The sequence below is a fragment of the Epinephelus lanceolatus genome, chromosome 13, assembly GCF_041903045.1.
Source record: "Epinephelus lanceolatus isolate andai-2023 chromosome 13, ASM4190304v1, whole genome shotgun sequence".
NCBI lineage: Eukaryota > Metazoa > Chordata > Actinopteri > Perciformes > Serranidae > Epinephelus > Epinephelus lanceolatus.
In genome coordinates this window covers 21,769,958-21,789,061 of record NC_135746.1, presented here as the reverse complement: position 1 = coordinate 21,789,061, position 19,104 = coordinate 21,769,958, and the positions used below count along the sequence as shown (strand labels likewise).

General features: G+C 42.2%; 1 protein-coding gene across 2 annotated transcripts in view; it reads left to right on the top strand.

Moving 5' to 3' along the window:
• The window catches only part of lpgat1 (lysophosphatidylglycerol acyltransferase 1), an 84,872-nt gene that overhangs the window by 1,068 nt on the left and 64,700 nt on the right, over positions 1-19,104 (top strand). The window contains exons 1-2 of one of the 2 annotated variants that reach the window (XM_033648743.2): positions 2-124; positions 240-492. In XM_033648743.2, the coding sequence (XP_033504634.1) occupies positions 255-492 (238 nt within the window). In that variant the 5' untranslated portion in view covers positions 2-124; positions 240-254. Of the gene's footprint in view, position 1; positions 125-239; positions 493-19,104 lie in introns of those variants that run through there. The other variant, XM_033648741.2, reaches the window with a different exon arrangement.

Genomic DNA, 19,104 nt, shown 5'->3' with positions numbered 1-19,104 from the left:
ACCCTCAACCGGTTAGCGGCAGACTCTCTCCTCTCTCCTCTGTGTGTGTGTGTGTGTGTGTGTGCTGTAACACCGGGTTATTTGCGGATTTGCGTCCTGCTCAGAGCACATCAGTTTGTTTACAGTAAGGATAACGCTGTGTGCACACATGACTCCTCTTTTGTCAAACAAGCCGAGCCGAGATGCTAACTGCTGCTGCTGGTGCCGCCGCTGCTGCTGCTGTTGTCTCTCTGTTACAGACGGTGTTTATCAGGATGGCACAGCTCTTGGACGGGGCCGGCAAACTGTGCTGGATTCTGCTCAAGTCTGTGCTCCGCTTCGTCTTCATGTTCTTCAACAACTGTGTAGCCATCCCATCCTACTGCTTATACCTGGTGCTGCTGCAGCCCGTGAGAATATGGGACAGCTCCACTTTCTGGCACATCGAGGGAGTCATGTTCAAATGGTTGCTGGCCATGGTGTCTTCGTGGGGCTGGATCGCAGGTTATACAGGTGAGTTTCATGATTCATACACATGGACATTGTTCCACCGGCTGCCTTGCATGCAAAGATATTTTTGCATGCTGGACTCAGTGAGGACGGCATACTGATGGGTGAGCATGCACGGGGTTGCCCTCCAGTTTGCGCTTCATGTTTTTACTTTGGATTCAGAGAGATAATCTGTTGCACTGAAAAATATACTTGGCAATGTCTGAAAAGCCTAGAGGTTTGTTTTATAGCATTTCTTGGTGCTCTTAAAGACTCTTCTAACCATCTGGGGGAAGAAAATGTTCTGCCACACAATCAAAAAGTTGCTGTTTGCAAATTAAAACAAAAATGGTAGCCATAAAATGTTACTTATTATTTAATTCAACTAGAAAAACCTGTGAGTGTCCTGGCTAAGACAGGCAGACAGACAACATAGAACAAAAATACAGAATAAAGATGTAAAGCTCTAAAACAGCCTGAACCAAAATTTGCAAATTTTGATATTGGTTATATTTGATATATTGATGCTACTTAGCATTTCATACAAAATCACACACTAATATTTTTCTGCTGTTGCACAGACACACAAACGATAGTTGTAATTTCTTTTTCATCGTACCGCAAACAGAGTATTTTCTTACCCATATGGTTAAAAGAGTCTTTACAGATTTTGGGAGCGTATCTGTATAAGAGCAGGAAGTTTAGTCGAACAATCTTCTTGGCGACTAAAGCATCACCAGATATATTTTTTCCCAGAGACACAGTAAATACAAGAGAGGCACAGACCAGGGCTGGTTGCTCCTCTCACACAAATGTGTAGCTACAATCCCACTGCCCTCTACTACCAAGTGTCCTCTCCTGAATTTGAAACAAGTCAGACACAGGTGTAGGAGAGATGACTGAATGAAAATTAGGTGGTTGAACATGTTTGTTTTGGATCTCAAGTGCCCCTTGTTGCTCTACTCTCAACAGAGCACTTCCATATAATCAGGACGACTTGCTTCTGTGATAGCAAGGCAGTGAAAACATCCTCATATTAATATGCGTAGCTTAGTCTGTCTTATTTGTATAGTCACATATGTTCACATTTGTACTGTTAGTGCATTTAGTGTTTAATGGCATGGGGTGTTACTTGCAGAGCTGAAGTGATTAGTCGATTAATTGATTACTTCACAAAGGAATTACTGTTTTGGTATTCAAGCCTATTAAATGTGAGGATTTTCTGCTTTTCTTTGTCATAAATGACAGTGAGTTAATTACCTTTGGGTTTTGGGCAGACTGAACGAGACCTTTAAATATGTCAGCTTGGGATCTCAAATCGTGACGGTATTTTACATATTTCATAGATTAACAGAGCAAATTGTCGGCAGATTGATTGATAATGAAAATAATTTTTGTGGCCCCAGTTTCCTTAGGCAGAGAAATGTTTTTTGGTACAACAAACACACAAATGGTAGACGAACAGCATGATATCATGAGTGTTTGCTGGTTCCTCTCAGTCGGCTGCCTGGTTGAATATCTGGAAGTGATGCAGGGCAGTCAGTCAGTCGGTGGTGTTTGGTTGCACAGAGCTGCGAGCAAAATGCTTACAAATTGCTAAGTGGGAGCAACAAGGCGTGCTGATTAATAATGCAAAGCGTGCAGCCTATAGAACACCTGGCTTCGCGTTGAGCAATGTGCGTTACAGACCGTGATTGACAGTGTGAGATAACATACAACCGTATCATGCGAACGGGGACTCAAGTTTGGTTTGGACTATCAGATATGATGTACGCTCTAGTTTGCAATCTGGTCCTTCACATATCAACGTCACATTCTTGTACTTAGAGCTGTGTGCATTCAGGCTTTGGTCCTTTCCATATGTTGTTCTTATTCAGTCCAGTCACGAGAAGGAAATGTTGGCATTGTAGGTCTCTGCAAACCACAGATAGAGTTCATTTGTATGTTTCATACGTATCATATTAGTATTTCGAGAGTGATGCAGTTCTGATTATGTGTATATGAGCTGAGTTGCTCTTCAGGAGGTGGAGAGGATGATGGATGGCACGACACCGAGGCGAGACAGCTGCCAGGAAGCAGACTGAATATAACCACACTTTGAATTGAAATTGAAATGTATAGAAACAAAGCGTTTTAACGTGTTTGCAACATATGACACAGTTAGTAGAAATTTACACTGCCAACATTTATCTGGTGTCTGGGTCATCTTATTCTTAGGCAAACAAGATTTGAGCTAATGTGACCCGTGAGTGTTCTGGGTTGAAGCACTCCCTAGCACCCTGCCAACGATTTCCTGCCAAATAAAAACACCACGTGGACACAAGCCTGTAGTTATCGTTCTTGGGGTGGACGATCCTACGAACGCTTATTATATCATATATGATGAGCTCAGCTATCACACAGTGTAGCTGCACAATGACAAACCAGCCACTTTAATAAAAATGTCCTCCTTTTATTTGTCGACTTCAGCATGAGCGTGCCAAGTGTTAAATATTTTGTTTTGTTGTTTGGCACATGTGGATCAGCTCAGAGGAATGACTTGTGTTAGACTGCCGTCAGATATTGGCCACATTACAAAAAACTGTGTAAACAGTCTGACAAAAAAAAAAAAGATCAGTCCGGAACAATAAACACTGGAGATAGAGGCGTAGCATTAGATAAACTGTTTTAGCGGAAGGGTCAGCGTGCAGGGGCAGCAGTCCTGGAGCATGTGAGTTTTGGCGTTGTGACCCACATTCAAGGACACTTTGACAAGGATGGTTCACTCAACCCTGGTACCTTTCCCGCACAGAGCAGTCCTGTGTAACCACCAGTTCTCTGCACTGTGAATGACCTCTGAAGCCGGACAACACATGTTATTCAGATGCTCCAGGTTTCGTCCAAGGTCACAGTTTCACTGTCATGTGTTTCCCCATTCTTTCGAAGCAACAGCTGCACATTCAGTTTGTGTTGGCGTCCGTACCACTGCTTTTCTATGCTCGCATGTTGTATTTGCAACATGCGTGAAGACAGGTATTTAATTCTGGTTGCGTAGCTTCAGATTTTCTGTTGCTGTGTTGTTCAGCCTGCACTTGCACTCCAGAAATGTTGAATGTTTGTCAGGGAAACAGGGATACTCACTCACAGCTGGACACACTGCAGTCTGGAAGCTGAGCTGTGGTTCACATCAGAGATGGAGGATGTTGCGTCACCTCCACAGGAGATGCACAACAGCAGTGTTGGAGACATATACTGTATATTCTTTATTATGAGGACACTTTGGACAAAAGGACACTTGATAATCTGTAGGGAAACTTTCCAGACTGACCCCTCTGACTGAGAAGTTAAATCTCAGACTTCTCATAGAGGCTTAGTTTGGATCATTAAGTGAAGGTTGGAGGTGAGAGTATCTATGCTCGCTGTTATTCTCAAGTGTGCATCATTAAATGTTTCCTGAACTCTCCAAAACCCCCTCCAGTGAAATTCAAGTTTTCAACCTTGTTAACATGCCCATATGGTGTTTTTACATGCTGCAAGACATCATGAGCGAAATAAGCAGTCGATGCCATGGCTGAGCATTTCCGCCCTGGAACTGCAGTGTGCCAGTTAGGTCTGGGCAATATATTGATATTGTGATATGAGACATGGGATTGTCTGAAAGCCTGTTTACACTGCGTTTACACCTGGTAGTAACATGGGTTCAGATTTCATAACTACCTACATCACTTGTGCTACAAGGTCAAAGGTGATGATGTAGTCCTTGTCGGGGGTGCATCTGGAGTGCACATTAGAGTTTACATTACTACAGATATGCAATCAAATGCGTCCCTGACCACTGGTTTCAGCGATCCGATCACAGTGGGTCCAAGGGTGCTTTCAGACCTGGAGTTCGCTCGCTTTGGTCTGAATCCAGGGCAGGTTTTTTTTCACAAAGTTGCATAATTGCCTAGAGTTGGCTCGTGTTCTCACGGCAGCATTTACAAGCGGACCAGATAAAATGCCTGCATGAGAAAGCTGCTCTTGATCGGTCAGAATTTTCATGTGGAAAAAATCCAGGAAGTAAACAAAACATTGAAGAAGAGTACACTTGCAAGATAAATGTGACACTTTCTAATGTCACAATGGAGGGACAACTACGCAGGTTGATTTTAGCGCTGCTCATCGTGGACTATATTGCTGTCATTGTTCATTTTAGTCAAACCATACAACAATGTTTTGATGCATTGGATGTGCTGAATGTGCATATTAAGGCAGTACAGGAGGAGGCGCACATTAATAATCCTCCAGGACTGTAACATGCTCATGTTTAACCCAAACAATGTGTCATGTGACTGCAGTTGGTTCAGATCCAGGTCGGAACACGTTCTCACCACAAACGAACCGCAGAGTTCGGCTGTACCCGGGCCGGGACCATCTCTTCAAGAAGGTCTCGGCCCGGTTGTTTTGGTGCACACCTGAGTGTGATTGCTGTGTTCACACCTGCCCAAACGAACCACACTCAGGGGGCAGACAAACTTGAGTTTGATTGAACCGAACCAAACAGGGCAGGTGTGAAAGCACCCTTAGTGGTCCTTCACACTTGCATTTAGCGCTGTCCTCTTGTGACTGGATCACCCTAGACACATGTAATTACCAAGTATAAACCGAGCTTTAGATTTTGGAAATATTATATCAGATGTTGTGTTTTCCTTTTTTTTAAAGGCTCCATTTCAGTAGAGTGATGTAATCTTTTGAACTTACCAGACTGTTCTAGCTGTTCTATTATTTGCCTTTACCCACATAGTCATTATATCCACATTACTGATGACCAATTATCAAAGAACCAATCATCAATCCGTCAATATTGTTGCACTATGGATATCAAGGTCCAGCCCAATTACCAATTACAGTCTCGAGAACATGGAGTCAGACTTCAGGGTGTGTTACATTACAGACATAAGGAACCAGTCCCATCAACCTGCGGGGTGGGGCTTTCAATGATGCTACAGCCAAAAACGGAGAAGTCACGTGTAGCTATGTATCGTATTGTGCAAGTTTAGTTTTACTTTCACTTCAGCTTGTCACAGCTGGTGATCAGGAACATTAACACAGTATTAGCTGTTTTGTAGTCAAGCCGAAGGTTTGTGTTATTTACTACTGTTTACAAGCAGAGGTTTGTGTGTTTGTCGAGCAGAGTAAAAGTGAGCAGGTGCGCTTGAGCTGCAGGCGAGTGGCTGAGGGGCGGGACTAGTTTGCATAATGAGAGATTTGTTAATACTAAATGAGGCAAAGGTGTAGAGTTACATCTAAGGTAAGCATAAAGAGATGTTTTCATGGAAAATATGTAATTTTGAAGAACAGAGATGAGTTTTTTTAAGGGTTTGATCAATGCCCTGAGAGGAACTTTAACTTGAAACTCAAATAAGAGCAGTGCTCTGCATGCCTGCAGCAGGACTGATGGATATTTTGCCTAATTAAATACACAGGGGTGTGTGCAAGAGGGTTTTTTTAGGTTGCACCAAAGAGACTAGATCAGACTGTTAACTGTAGGTGTTAATTTTCCTGGTATGATATCAAAGACAGGCTGCAGTATTCGATCAGAGGAAAGATTTCACTTGTGAGAAGCAATTAAACATATTCCTATAGCTTCAGATGGATATCCCCCTGTTGTTCTGCAAGAAATTTAATTATGACAACTGCAGGAGTTCAGCTCTAGCCATTAATATGTGCTGAAGTCAGTCGTCCATAACTGAAACAAAGGAGCTTCATCCCAGAGAAGAATACTTTATTCAAGAATAGGCCAGGCTAATATTGCTATCATTAGCTACTATGTTCAGCAGAGTGTCGTAAATTCTGTCCCAGTGTGGGTTTTTTTTTTTTTTTTTTAAATTTATAATTATTTTTATTAGGTACCAGCCACAGTTTCATACACCTCCATTACTGGATATTTACAGAATTACTTTTTATAATTTGAACCACCTTGAAGCAAAAACAAAAACAGCAGGAGAAATTCCTGCTATCAGCTGTTTCCTGTTTATCCACTGCCAGTGGGTCGCACGTGCGGCCATCATTAACAGCCCCTCCCATTGCGGAAGCCCGCTTCGGTCTGTTTAAACTAAAATGGTTCTGCCAATATGTCTACCCTACGAGGCCGAAAATTGGGCGCCTCGGATCAACTCACCAATCCAGCTCTTTGTGTCTAAACGCTTGCAGCTTGCCGGCAAAACAGCCCAACATTTGCAGAAAATATGGCAGTGTGAAAGGGTCTTAACAAAGCCTTCAAATTTTACCCTCTCGTTTACTATAAAGAGGCAACATTACAAGTAGCTTACATTCTGAAATCAATTGATGAACAGTCCATTTACAAAACAAGTGATGAACAGCCTTAGATGAAGGTTGATGGATGAAAGACATACTGTTGAAATTGCGCTTAATTTTCTGTTTTTCAGCAAACTTAATTTCAGAGTGTGGCTTTGATGCTGATGCTGTTTCGTTAGCACTAAGGTAGCTAGCTTCCACAGCTGCAGTGCTTAGCAGTTTTTACACTGAGCAAAGTCATTGAGTGGGCCAGATACCCTTTAGCGGGCCGTTTCTGGCCCATGGGCTGTATGTTTGACACCCCTATATAAAGGCAACCATTTTTTTCCTTCACTTCTCAAAGCAATTTCTGTATCTCTACACATTCTCAGAACATATGTGCATGCGTGCCACCTCCTGAATTGCATTTAATACAGTTAGAAGAGCTCAGACCAATCCTGCCCGTCAATCGTACAATGAAGCCTTTATAGAATGTGTTTGTAATTTATATTTCAAGCTAATGGCATTGTGGTGCTAGCTAACATCCGTTACTTGCATGTGATCATTGAGCCAGCATTTCAAGATCCATGACTATGGATGTACACCATAGATACTGTTTTTGTTTTCTACTGGTGCTCCCAGTTTCAGTCGCCGGCACATTTTGACAACAGCACAGATGCACTGTGATGTTTGTGCAGCATATTCTGGTAATTACACTTGGTTAGTCCACTCTGTAGGATTTATCTTAATTATTTGAAAACTCAATATCAGAGAACTGTCAGCTTCATGCGTCAAAAGATGAATCATCTTGGGAAAAAAATCAGACAGTTACACAACTTACCTCAGAAAGCCACCCAGGAATGCTGAGGATCTTCCAGGAGACAGCAGTATTTAGTGCCTTTACTAATACATGGTCACTTGTGTTGCCATTTGACCTGACCCCGTTCTCCCGGTTGTTGACAAAAGCATGTGCGAAGCCTGATCAGCATGTCTCACACACACACACACGCACGCACAATAGATGGCACAAACAGGTGCACTAAAGCCAGAAGGATTAAGTCTTCATTGCATGTTCCATGAGTGGGTGGTCTGTTGGACATGTGAAGAGATCAGACATGGTGAGATTGCAGACGCTGCACACTTGTTTCCTAGTTGTGAATTATGTTTCTTGGCCTCTGGTTATGTTTTAGATGTGATGTTAATGTAAAGCACATAGTTCACCTGGTAGGCTAATTCATGACACTGAACACATGAACAGAACATGCAAACTTCTGATTCCTGTCTGTCCTGTCTTCACGCTGTCTTTGAATCCTTAGTTTTCTTCTGTCTCCATGCTGACTCAGTTATCTCAACCAGGGGGCTGCAATTATCAGTTGATAGATAGAGCAGTTGGATCAATTTAATACTCATTTGGTGCTGTTTTGATGATTCGTTAATCATGTCCACAGCAAAACTGTGTAAATTGTACTTTTTTTCCAGGGTTTATATTATAGTAAATCAAATAATTTGGGATTTTGGACATTTTTACAATTATTTATTTATTTACTTGTAAATTGTAAAGGACACATGCATAAAACATTGCTTCATATATAAAATACCAGTGTTTCCCACAGGATTTTGGGAAACTATTTGGGGGGGGGGGGGCGTCTAACTGCGGGGAGAACAGAGCAGGCTTCCCCGGAGGTCCACCGCTTTTCCCGGACCCTCTTCTCCACACTTTGGGCTCTAGTTTCGCTGACTGGGCGAGGGCGCAGCGCACCTGCGCTTCGCCAACTGGGTGTGGCCAGGCGGATTTTGCAAGTTTGGCACACCGTGCGCGCTGGCACAGCTACTCGTCTGTCCCACCTCCGTCCCTCCTACTTGCGCAAGTCGGAAAGAGGGAGGAGAGAAGGCGTGGAGTGGGTTTTACACACATCACACCAATCAAATGAGCCCCTCTCCTCGCCCTTACATGTGCCACACGAAGGCGTAATGAGAGTTTACTCAATTCGCCATGGCAGAAGAGAGCAGCAGCGTCAGACGGCCAAACTTCTCCCAGGAGGAAACTGATGTTTTGGTCCGGGAGGTCTGCTCACAGTGTCCGAATATACGGAACTGCGAGCAGATCTCCACGGGCTGATGATGCAAAGGTGGCCTGGGAGGAGGTCACCACAATTGTAAATCAATGTTGCGTTTCTCTCGTGTGCGCGCGCTCTCTCTTTCTCTCTCGCAGTCTCACTCTGTTTCTTTTCTTTTGACTTTTCTAAGATGACAGATGCTGAATATATACTCCCTATCTGATGCTGTGGCTGTTTGTGGTTGGCTGAGAGGGATGTGAACTCATTAGTTTGCAACTGTGTTAATCAAATCAGGTTGGGTTTCCATTACTCGTGCCAAACTTGCCAAACGTGCCAAACGGTGCCAATCCCCTTTGATCTGACATCAGATGTGACGGGACAGTCGATATAGAGATACATTTATGTGCTGATTGCAGATAGTTGCATTGAATAGTGTTTTTGTTGGGTATTTATTGCATCGTTAATGTGCCTGATATTCTGGAAACCTGCCTGTGAGGTTTTGGTGGCGTGTGCGCACTTTCCGCCGGTCAGCCAAACTTCGGCTTACACTGGCTGCGCTCCGCCTGCGCTGACAGTAGACCTGGTTTCAGATGGCGAGCTTTTAGCGCACCTTCGGCGAAGCCTTTTGGCACGAAACTGTCACTGCGCCAAGCTGCATCTGTCGACACCTCCCCCTGCTGCACTGCCACACCCATCTCAGCGCACCTCGGTCTGCCAAACTACCAAACTGAGCGCGCCTCGGGTTGCGCTGCTCGAAACTAGCTCTGCGTGGGGTTCGCCACCCTGGGCTGCGCCAGGAAACTAGAGCCCTTTGACTTACTTCCACCCAGCCGACAGTGGGACTTATATTCATTGTGCCGACAGTGGCTTGGAAAACCGCCCATAACCGTGTCACACGGGGAAGAGGGAACAGGGAAGGCGGCTGGAGTTCCTCCAACATTTGCGGTTAGATTATCATATATTTTTATTGACAAAAATATAGGCTGCTTCGGCTGATTTTTTTTTTTATGCGCACTTGTGCCCCTAAATATTTTTTACAGTTCGCACACATGTATTTTTAGTCGAGTGAAACGCTCGCACTGTCGAGCGCTGGATCTGACAGCCTGAGCACATCGGCACAAAACGCTACGGCATTCGAGATATTATTTATATCATGAGAAGTCAATACTTTTGGCAGCCTAAATCTTTTATTTAGAAACTATGGCGGGTCAAATTAAACTATGGCGGGCCGCCATAGTTTCGTTAATTAATGGGAAACACTGAATACTGTAGATGCAATACATACATGTTTCTAACCCTTGTCCCTGGTTCGGTTATTCTGATGGACACTTTTCTGATGTTAAATCCCTCTCACATTTATAAATAGTTCATCCATGCAATTATATCTTCCAATTCAACAAAAATATTTAATTAAAAAAAACATCTAAATGCTAATATATTCCTTGGCTTATCTTAAATGATGTTTTGCATTTTTTATTTTATTTTTGTTGTGTAAACTCTCTGCTTTAGTGTTTGTCACTCACTACCCTGTTTGTTTGCTGTTTAATGGATTTTTATTATGAAGCAAATTCCAAAACTTGCTGACTAATCAGTCTACAGTGAAAACAGTTTTTTGTTGCAGCCCTACTGTCAACAGTTGAGGACGATTCTTCTTTGTTTAATGACTACCTTGATCTGTTGCCTTTTAAAGGGACAGTTCATCCCAAAATACTGTCTTTCTGCCCACTGTATCACTGCGCAGAAGGATGCACGCATCTACTGCTAGCTCACCTAGGACCACTGAGCCTGCTAACGAAACAGCTCAGTCAAGGAGAACTCCATTCATGTTTACATCCCTCGTTGTCATGAGCATGAACCTCTCGTCCATGAGTAGATGCACCCTTCCTTCTGTGTGGTGATGTGTTGGCAGGTGTAGTTTGGTAAAAGAAAATAGTTCCTACATGAAACTGCTAACAACGAGGTCTGTGGATTATCTTGAGTAACCAGGTCATGATTTCTGGAAAGAGACATTGCTGTTGAATTTTGTCAGATGTACTTTGTCGCCGCTTTGAGCACCACAAGCCGAGTGCCATCTAGTTCCATTATATTAGAGAGAAGGCAGACATCTCTGCGGTCAATAGCTCCAACACTCAGCAACTCACACCAAAACAATCTAGACTGATAAATAGCACTACAGGTAAGAGGACAAAATGTGTTTTTTATTTGGGCATGAACTGTTCCTTTAATACTGTCTTTGTACTTTTAGTTTCTCCATTTTATCGCTAGTAATAAAGGATGAGTCACAAGTGATACTCAGCCTGTCCTTAACCTGTTTGTAAATCATTATATTATTTAGATCTGATTTCAGTCGACAGAGAATTAATCAGCAACAGTTCTGAGTGAAATTCACTGGTTCTAGCTTATAAAATGAAGATATTTGCTGACTTACTGAATGTCTTGTGATATTAAACAGATTATCTTTCGGTTTGGGAGTATTGGTCAGGCAAAACAAGTAATTAGGGGACTTCTGGTGAGCACACACGTGATTTGCGGGAGCTTGGAATGTGTTAATATAAACATGCTTTAACTCCCCATATCTGTTTTCTGTTCTTCTTTTGATTACATTCCACTCTTTGAGGGCCATAAGCCTGATAAATGGCAGATTTTAGAGGAAAAAACAAGTCTGCAAAGTCTTGTCTTGGTAGGCCGCATCAGTCGGATGCTAACGAAGCTATGCTACACTGCATTAAGGATATAATGGATGACTTAAGGGCTGAAATTATCGGCAAGTTTGAGTCTATAGAACAAGTAATTTGAATATGTCAACTTTGGCTATGGGAAGCTGTGATGAGTCTTTTCTGACTCTGTTTCTTCTCCATTTCCTTACATGTCATAGACCAGCAGTGAATTGATTAATCAAGAAAATAATCGACAGATGAATTGAAAATGAATAAAAATGTATTTTCATGTCATTTTTGTGATTAAATACCACATTACTCAAGACAAAGACACTTCTGTGTAGATATACAGACACTTGTTTGAATGTTCAGATGCCACAGTGTCCCTTTTTTCTTTGAAAATAAACCAGCTGGAGGCTCAACTAACGAATACTTTCATTACCAATTCATCTGCCAATTATTTTCTTGATTAACTGATTAGTTCTTCAGTCTTTAAAACGTCAGAAACAGTGAAAAACGCCTGAGGTGATGTTTTCATCCAGCTTGTTTTAGTCAACAATCAGGTTTCTCACAAACAGAAAAGCTTGTCACACTTCAGTGTAGGTGCATAACTTGGATTTCAGTGTTCCTGTAAATGTTTGGGTACGAGGCTGATCAGATTTCAGACGTGCTGAGCAGGTAGTGGAGGCTGGAGTAAATGCAATGTGTATCACCTCACTTTGAAGCTATAACAGAAACGGCTCCTGATTTGTCGAAGCCTCTGTGCAGCCATCATGCACCCACACAAGTGTTATCAGTTACTTGGCTGATTAGACTTATTCTCTGGACTGTGTGGATGTGTACAGATCACACACTTGATTGACATCTCCCTAACCGTCTTGAATTATCTTAGCTGCACCTGTTAGACCGAGACAATTTACAGCTTTATGATTCTTTTCATTATGTCGACCTTAGCCGAGCTCCAACGTGTGTCAGACCTCCGTTGAATTATGTCTCCTGTTTGAACATTTCTGGTGTTTTGAATGTTTCTCTGTGTGCTGGCAGGGTTTTTATGATCGATGCACATAGCTGCTCTGAAAGCACTGTGCTCTTTTGAAAGCTTTTATTTAAGGAAGGGATACTTCTGGCGTCTTTGGTAAAAGTTTAATGTGTTTAGTGCATGAAAACACACCGAAGGTCGAGATGCACGTGCAGTCATGTAGTGAAGGAGGCGACCCAGCACGGAATAATGGCACTGCAGCTCCAGGGTTTGTTCTGAAGCACTGAAACATGTTTGCATAAGTGGAGGCTGATGTTTCACTCCTCAGTGTACAGGGAGACTGTGGGGTATTGATGTGGATGAACAACACATTATGTGGTATATCCATATTTCACTGTTAATGTATTGTGATGTAATTGATACAGCAAACTTTTAGAAGCAATGGACAGGGTTAAATTAGCTTTTAGCTTTTAATGAGGGCAAGAAATCACAGGCAATTCATGAGAAGCATTTACTCCATTAAACCAACATGAAGACTACCGGGCACCTAAGGTAACCTGTTCCTGTGCTGTCGAACCATGGCTGTAATAATGGTCTCACATGTCTGGTAAAGATATGGTTTTAGACATTTCGATTTTTAGATGACATCCATGCTGTGTGATGTATTTTCAAAAGCAGTTGTTGACACCAGTGCCTCTATCCTATCCTACTTTCAATCGTGATTATAGTCTGACCTTGAGGTGGATGATGTATATCGATTACACTCAATGTATTGTAGCTTGTTTCATGTAGGAAGTATAAAATTACTATATCGTGAACATTGACTATACTTTGTCAAGGCTTTTTTTTTTTTTTTTTTTTAAGCCACTGGCGTGAGTCTCGCCTCGGTGTTTCGGTTTCACTCTTTGCTATGGCTCTCTCCTTCTGAGACTCGCAGACATGATGCATCACACGCACTCCCGCGCCCCCAGACCACTTTCCTGTGTTATACTGAGTGACAGCGTGAGCTGGTGCTGCATGTGTTTTTGTATCTGCAGGGCTTCAGACCACGACTCTGTAGTTGCATTTTGCAACCATGGAGCACTGGTGCAACTTGTAGATATTCTACATGTATGAACTGGAGAGCTGTTAGTTTGTTTGAAACTCTCAATAAATGAATCCTTGTTTAACAGCACCAAGGTAACAGTTTAATTTATGCTAACTGCTAACAACAGCTATTGACCATAGGGTTAAAGTTTACGACAAAAACATCAACGCAAGATGAGCCAGATTCTTCAAAATAAAAGCATGGGTGGCTCTGCTTTGATTTATTTAATTGTAACAATACTTCATTTAACTTTATCATGTGACGGTAGCTACTTTATTTAACTTTATTGTAACTGAAGTTCATTTAATAGTTGTGTATTTTAGTTGTCTACAGAGGTTTAGAGGAGATAAAAGGAGAGGAGATAAAATATCAAGATATATATATTGCGTATTGCGATATTGTTTTTAAGCCATATCACCCAGCCCTAGTCAGACCAATGCTGGAGGCTGATATTGATATGAAAGAATTTAAAAAATCTAACAATGATACTAGAGATGTGCCCGATTTGTCGACTGGTAGATTAAATGTTGCTACCCTCGCTAGTTGGCACCAGAAATACTAGTTGGTTAGACTTATTAAAATCATAATAATTTCATGCAATTGTGTTCACCCAATGGAAATACCATTGTAGTAATCAAGCACATTTTCTTGAAATGTATTTTCCTGAAGAATATTTTTATTCATAAATATTTTTTAACTTTTAGTTTGTGAGTTGTTGTCATGTTTTGGAGAATAATGTGAGCATTTTCTTACTTTTAGACTAGAATAAGTTTAAACTTTCCTTTAATTCGTGGCAGTGGTTTATTTTGTGTTGTGTTTAAACCTTCTGACTACTAGATCCTTCAGTGTTGTAATCTTGAATCTTGAATCAATCTTTAGTCATTTGACTCTTACACTCCAACGTGAATATATGGCTAGCGTAAACACAAAGAACACAAACTAATGAAACAGGCCGAGCCATGAGGGACGCACCAATAGCATGGACAGTTTTACTAAAAAACAAAACAAAACAAAAAAAACAGTATATCACGTTGCTTGCAGTTTATATCAAATTGTGACCTCTGTATCGTGATACATATCTCATCGCCAGATTCTTGCCGATTCACAGTCCCAGTGGATTGAAATGAAAAACGTTTACATTTACGGTGCCTAGAGGATCAATTCTGCCAACTTTGCTGATTCCTCTAGTGCTTCCATGTCACTGACATTTAACATTATCATAAAAGTCTCAATCAAAGTGTGCACTGAGCAGGGCATATTACTGTTGAACAATAAACTCAACAGTCTGTGGCTTATCTGTTCTGCAGTAACCCTACTCCTAGCCCATGTATACAGCTATAATAAAGTATCTGCAGTAAGCTAGTACAGGCCCACCTGTAATCATGATTACTGCTGCTTTTTGTAGACCCATAGCTCCCTTGTCACTGAAGACAAGGGTTATTGTAAAAGCAGGAGCTTCTAATTTTCACTCTGTGGATCGTCTCTCTGTTGACACAGAGGTTTAACCATCAATGACCATCAACCACCCAGCTCTTACATTTTGTGGGACTCTTTCCTCTCTGGCCACACTCAGGTGTAGTCGGCTGCCTTTGTGAAGGAGGAGGTGTGATGCCTCGCCACATCCCCTCTCCTCCTCCTAGAGAGGGAGAACAATTGTAGCGATGGGCGGCAAGGTCAGCGGTACACCGTTTAGCTGACCACCGATATCGGATTAGACGGTGTGCCTGCAGCGTGGATGTCATCCCGCTGCGCTAACTGTGTCATCTCTCAAAGACAATTTCCCTAATGTATTCTATCTGACAGATGACCCATCTCTCTGATATCATTTACGCTCGTCTCGCAACAATGGGGACTGCAGCCAGCATGAAGGCATGCTCCTTATGAAATGACATTGCCTTCGGGGTACATAGACCCCGCACACCCCTGTCAGGTGTCACAGATGTGTCATTTTTCTAGAGGTATGCTCTGGATTTACTGCTCTCGTGACAGTTGAGTATATTCTCGGGAGAACAGGAGGTGAAACAAAGGGCTAAATTGAACATGCCAACAACTCGTCCTCCTCCATCACATTTTTTAAAATCACTTTCTCTAACCTGGAGGAGATCTCCTTGTGAGGAGATTCAAAAGGCTACAGCACAGGCAGTGTCAGAGTACATGAGAAAAGGTAGAATGAACAATGAATAACATATTGTAGTCAATCCATGCCCCAAACAACATTTTGAAAACCTCAAATTCAACCTATTCAAGTGCAGCCATGGGGTATGTTCTCTAATATCTGCTAATGAACTGTTGAATGACTAAGTTGTGCATTAGCATTACATGACTACATCTCATTCTGAACATGCTGAATAGCTAGCAGCAGGCACAGTGGGTTGGATTTCAAGGTGGAATGAAATCAGCCCGCAACCTCTTGTCATCAGAAACTGTCCTGTCAAGAAAATGAGTTGGCCTTTTACTATGACTCATGCAGAAACGGTTAATCCGACAGGTTGCTTGAAATGCTTTAAGACAGCAGATCATACAGCTCATTCAGCGGAGCCTGCACTTACATATAATTGCACAATTTTTAACATGAAAGGCCCGCTGTATTTGGATATCAGCCCACGTGGTATATAGTTGACACGACGAGCAAATTTTAGCTGTTTTATTTCCAGAAACCTGTTATCTGCTCAAGTAAATTGATCCTGAAATTGTAGGCCTTGTATAACTTGGTAATTAAGAATGTTCTCAGTTCCTGTTGATGATTTTGTTAGAGAGTGGAGCGATCAATAAAAGGCTTCCTTGAAGATGCACTTCAGATGTCACATCTCTTAGCAACAGCCTCTGATATCTGGTGTTGTGTGGTATGGAAAAGTAGAGTCAAATAGGCTCAGTCAGTCATTTCCAGGAGAGGATGTGTGAGGAAAAAAACTCACCACACATTAGTATTGTTACTGCAGAAATACCGTGCAGCAACACAATAGTATTTTAAGGCCATAACACCCACAGTGAGGTCGTCACAATCATGCTATACAGGCAGGCTATTAACTATACTGCTCTTTGAGCATCCCAGTTGTGTTATGTGTTGCACTGATGGATCCTCTGTCATTGTATTTTGTAGCATGATTGCTTCAATCCATTTTCAAGCTGAACCCATTAAGGCTGCACAATATATTGCTTTATTTTGAATCGTCAGTGAGATAGGAACTTGCGGGACAAACAGTTAGAAAACTGCACTTTAAACAGGCCCTATGTGTTCAGTCCAGTTTTCAGTTTGTTCAACAATAGAATGTTGGAAATAATTTCCTTTCATTTTTTAAGCAGTTTAATTTTGGTGGCATAGGGCAAAAAAATCACTAATAAAATTTGAGCATATTGTACTTTAAGTGGACTGAGAAAACTAGACTTCTTCACCTCCTCTTGGCTCTGTTTTCAGGCTTTAGAAAATCTAGCCTGAGATGAGAGACTTTGGCCAATTTCAGAGAGGGGACGTTCCTATTAGCTGTTGTACAAATACAGGTGCTGGTGCAGGTCCCTTTAAATGGTGAAAGCCTGATCCAATGGTGGAAAGTCCAGAAGAAGAAGTTGGTATTTCAGCATTGACAACAACAGCCTACACTGAAAAGCAAGCCAAACAAGGAAAACGCCTCATCAAAAAGAGAGTCTGATGATGCACGAAATAAAATGTGTCAGTATCAGCAAAGTATTTCAGAGATGGACAGAAAATGTTGCTAATAGGGTAGCCTTCTGCTAACTGGAGCCAAAGGTTCATGGATGGGGCTTTAAATTTACGTTTATGTAGCTAGCGTTAGCGAGAGCCTCAGACCACCTTGCAGGGAGGAGAGCTGGCAACAGCTCAGGTATCTGACCCCCAGTTAGCGGCCGAAGCAACCCGAATTCAGCCAGTGCAAATCCCAGCTACTTAAGAACAGACAGCCCTGACTTCCTGATGGATCAGCAAACTTTCTGTTGCTACCATCACACAGGTTACACCTTGTGCTGCTGGCTACCAGCCCACTGTGACACCCGTTGCTGGTGGGTGGTTGGAGTTGGCACTGACCAAATCTGAGCAGCTGCAGCTGTCGATTAGAGGTCTGTCTTCTAAGCTGCTTCCGCTCTCCTTCCAGCAAAGCACTGCACAGCAACGGCGAACAAGGCGGAGAGACTGTGGGGTAGTTAGCCTGCTAATTCTTGTCTCATTTGTGGTCTGATAAACAGACGGAGACGGAGTTGGGCAAGGAGGGGCTGGTTGAATGTGCTGCAGGCCACTGCACAGTGGCATAAGATTAAATAAATCAATGTATGGGAGACACTGGGTTACTGTATGAAGTGCGTGCATATGCCTGTTGTCGTCTGGTGGGAGGGGCATACAACAGAGAGGAGAATTCACTCATTATCATTATCGCAGTATTAAGCAAGTTATCGCATATTTTCCTTACATCATGCAGCCCTAGAACCCATCACATTCAGCCTTGTTCATGACTGTGACCGTATAGTATGCTGGACTACTACCCACTGTCGTTTTCACTACTGACACAGACAGTACCAAGGCTGATGCTCCTTGAGAAAAAAAATGATTAGATTTTTTTCCCACAGCTGTCTTTGTGTACTCAAAGTTTGTGTAATGACTTCCTTCAGTTGGCAGACTGGCTTTCGTCTAACCCCAGCGAGTGTGAATGACCTTGGTACTTTTATCCTTTTTGTATACAAAGACAGAGCAGCAGAAAGAGCAAGATAGTGAGTTTTTACAGTAGAGAAAAAATGAGAGCTCACTGTGTTGCATTCTGGTCTTCTTGCGCTGCTGTTAAGTTGAGAAATAGTGATACCAGCTTGTGCTACGTTTATTTTTTCTTTGTATGAGTTGCTCTTTGATTCTGAGGGGCTGACACCAACACCTGACATTTATCATCTCCAATCACAATGTGACAGCATGTTGGGTACAGCAGGAAAGTCATCCATTAAAATAAGAAAACTACAATGCCCAGTAACGAAACAGGCCCAGACTGCAAGTTGTACTGCTTTTTCAAAATCAGATGAACTTTTCCCAGAAAAAAATCTTTGGCTCTACACAGATATTGTCTGGTGCTGAGTCCTTTAAAGGGACAGTTCACCCCAAAATCAAAATTACATATTCCTCTTACCGGTGACACTATTTATCAATCTAGATTGCTTTGGTGTGAGTTGCCTGCTTCCTTTGGTGATGCATTTAGCAGGTGTAGGTCGGTAAAAGAAAATACTTCCTACATGAAACAGCTCACAACAAGGTCTGCGGAATATCTTGAATAACCTGGTCATGATTTCTGGAAAGAGACATTGCTGTTGAGATTTTCAAATAAACTTCAGGGCTTTGAGCACCACAAGCTGAGTGCAGACTGGTTATAAGAGATTATTGTAGAGAAGGCAGACATCTCTATGGTCTATTTCTATTGAACTACACCCGCCACACGTATCACTGCACATGAGGAAGCATGCATCTACCCATGGACTAGACGCTCATGCTCATGACAGTGTGAGATGTAAACATTAATGGTGTCCTCCTCGGATGAGCTGTAATGTTAGCTAGCTCATTGGTGCTAGGTGAGCTAGCAGTAGGTGTATGCTTTCTTCCACATGGTGATACGG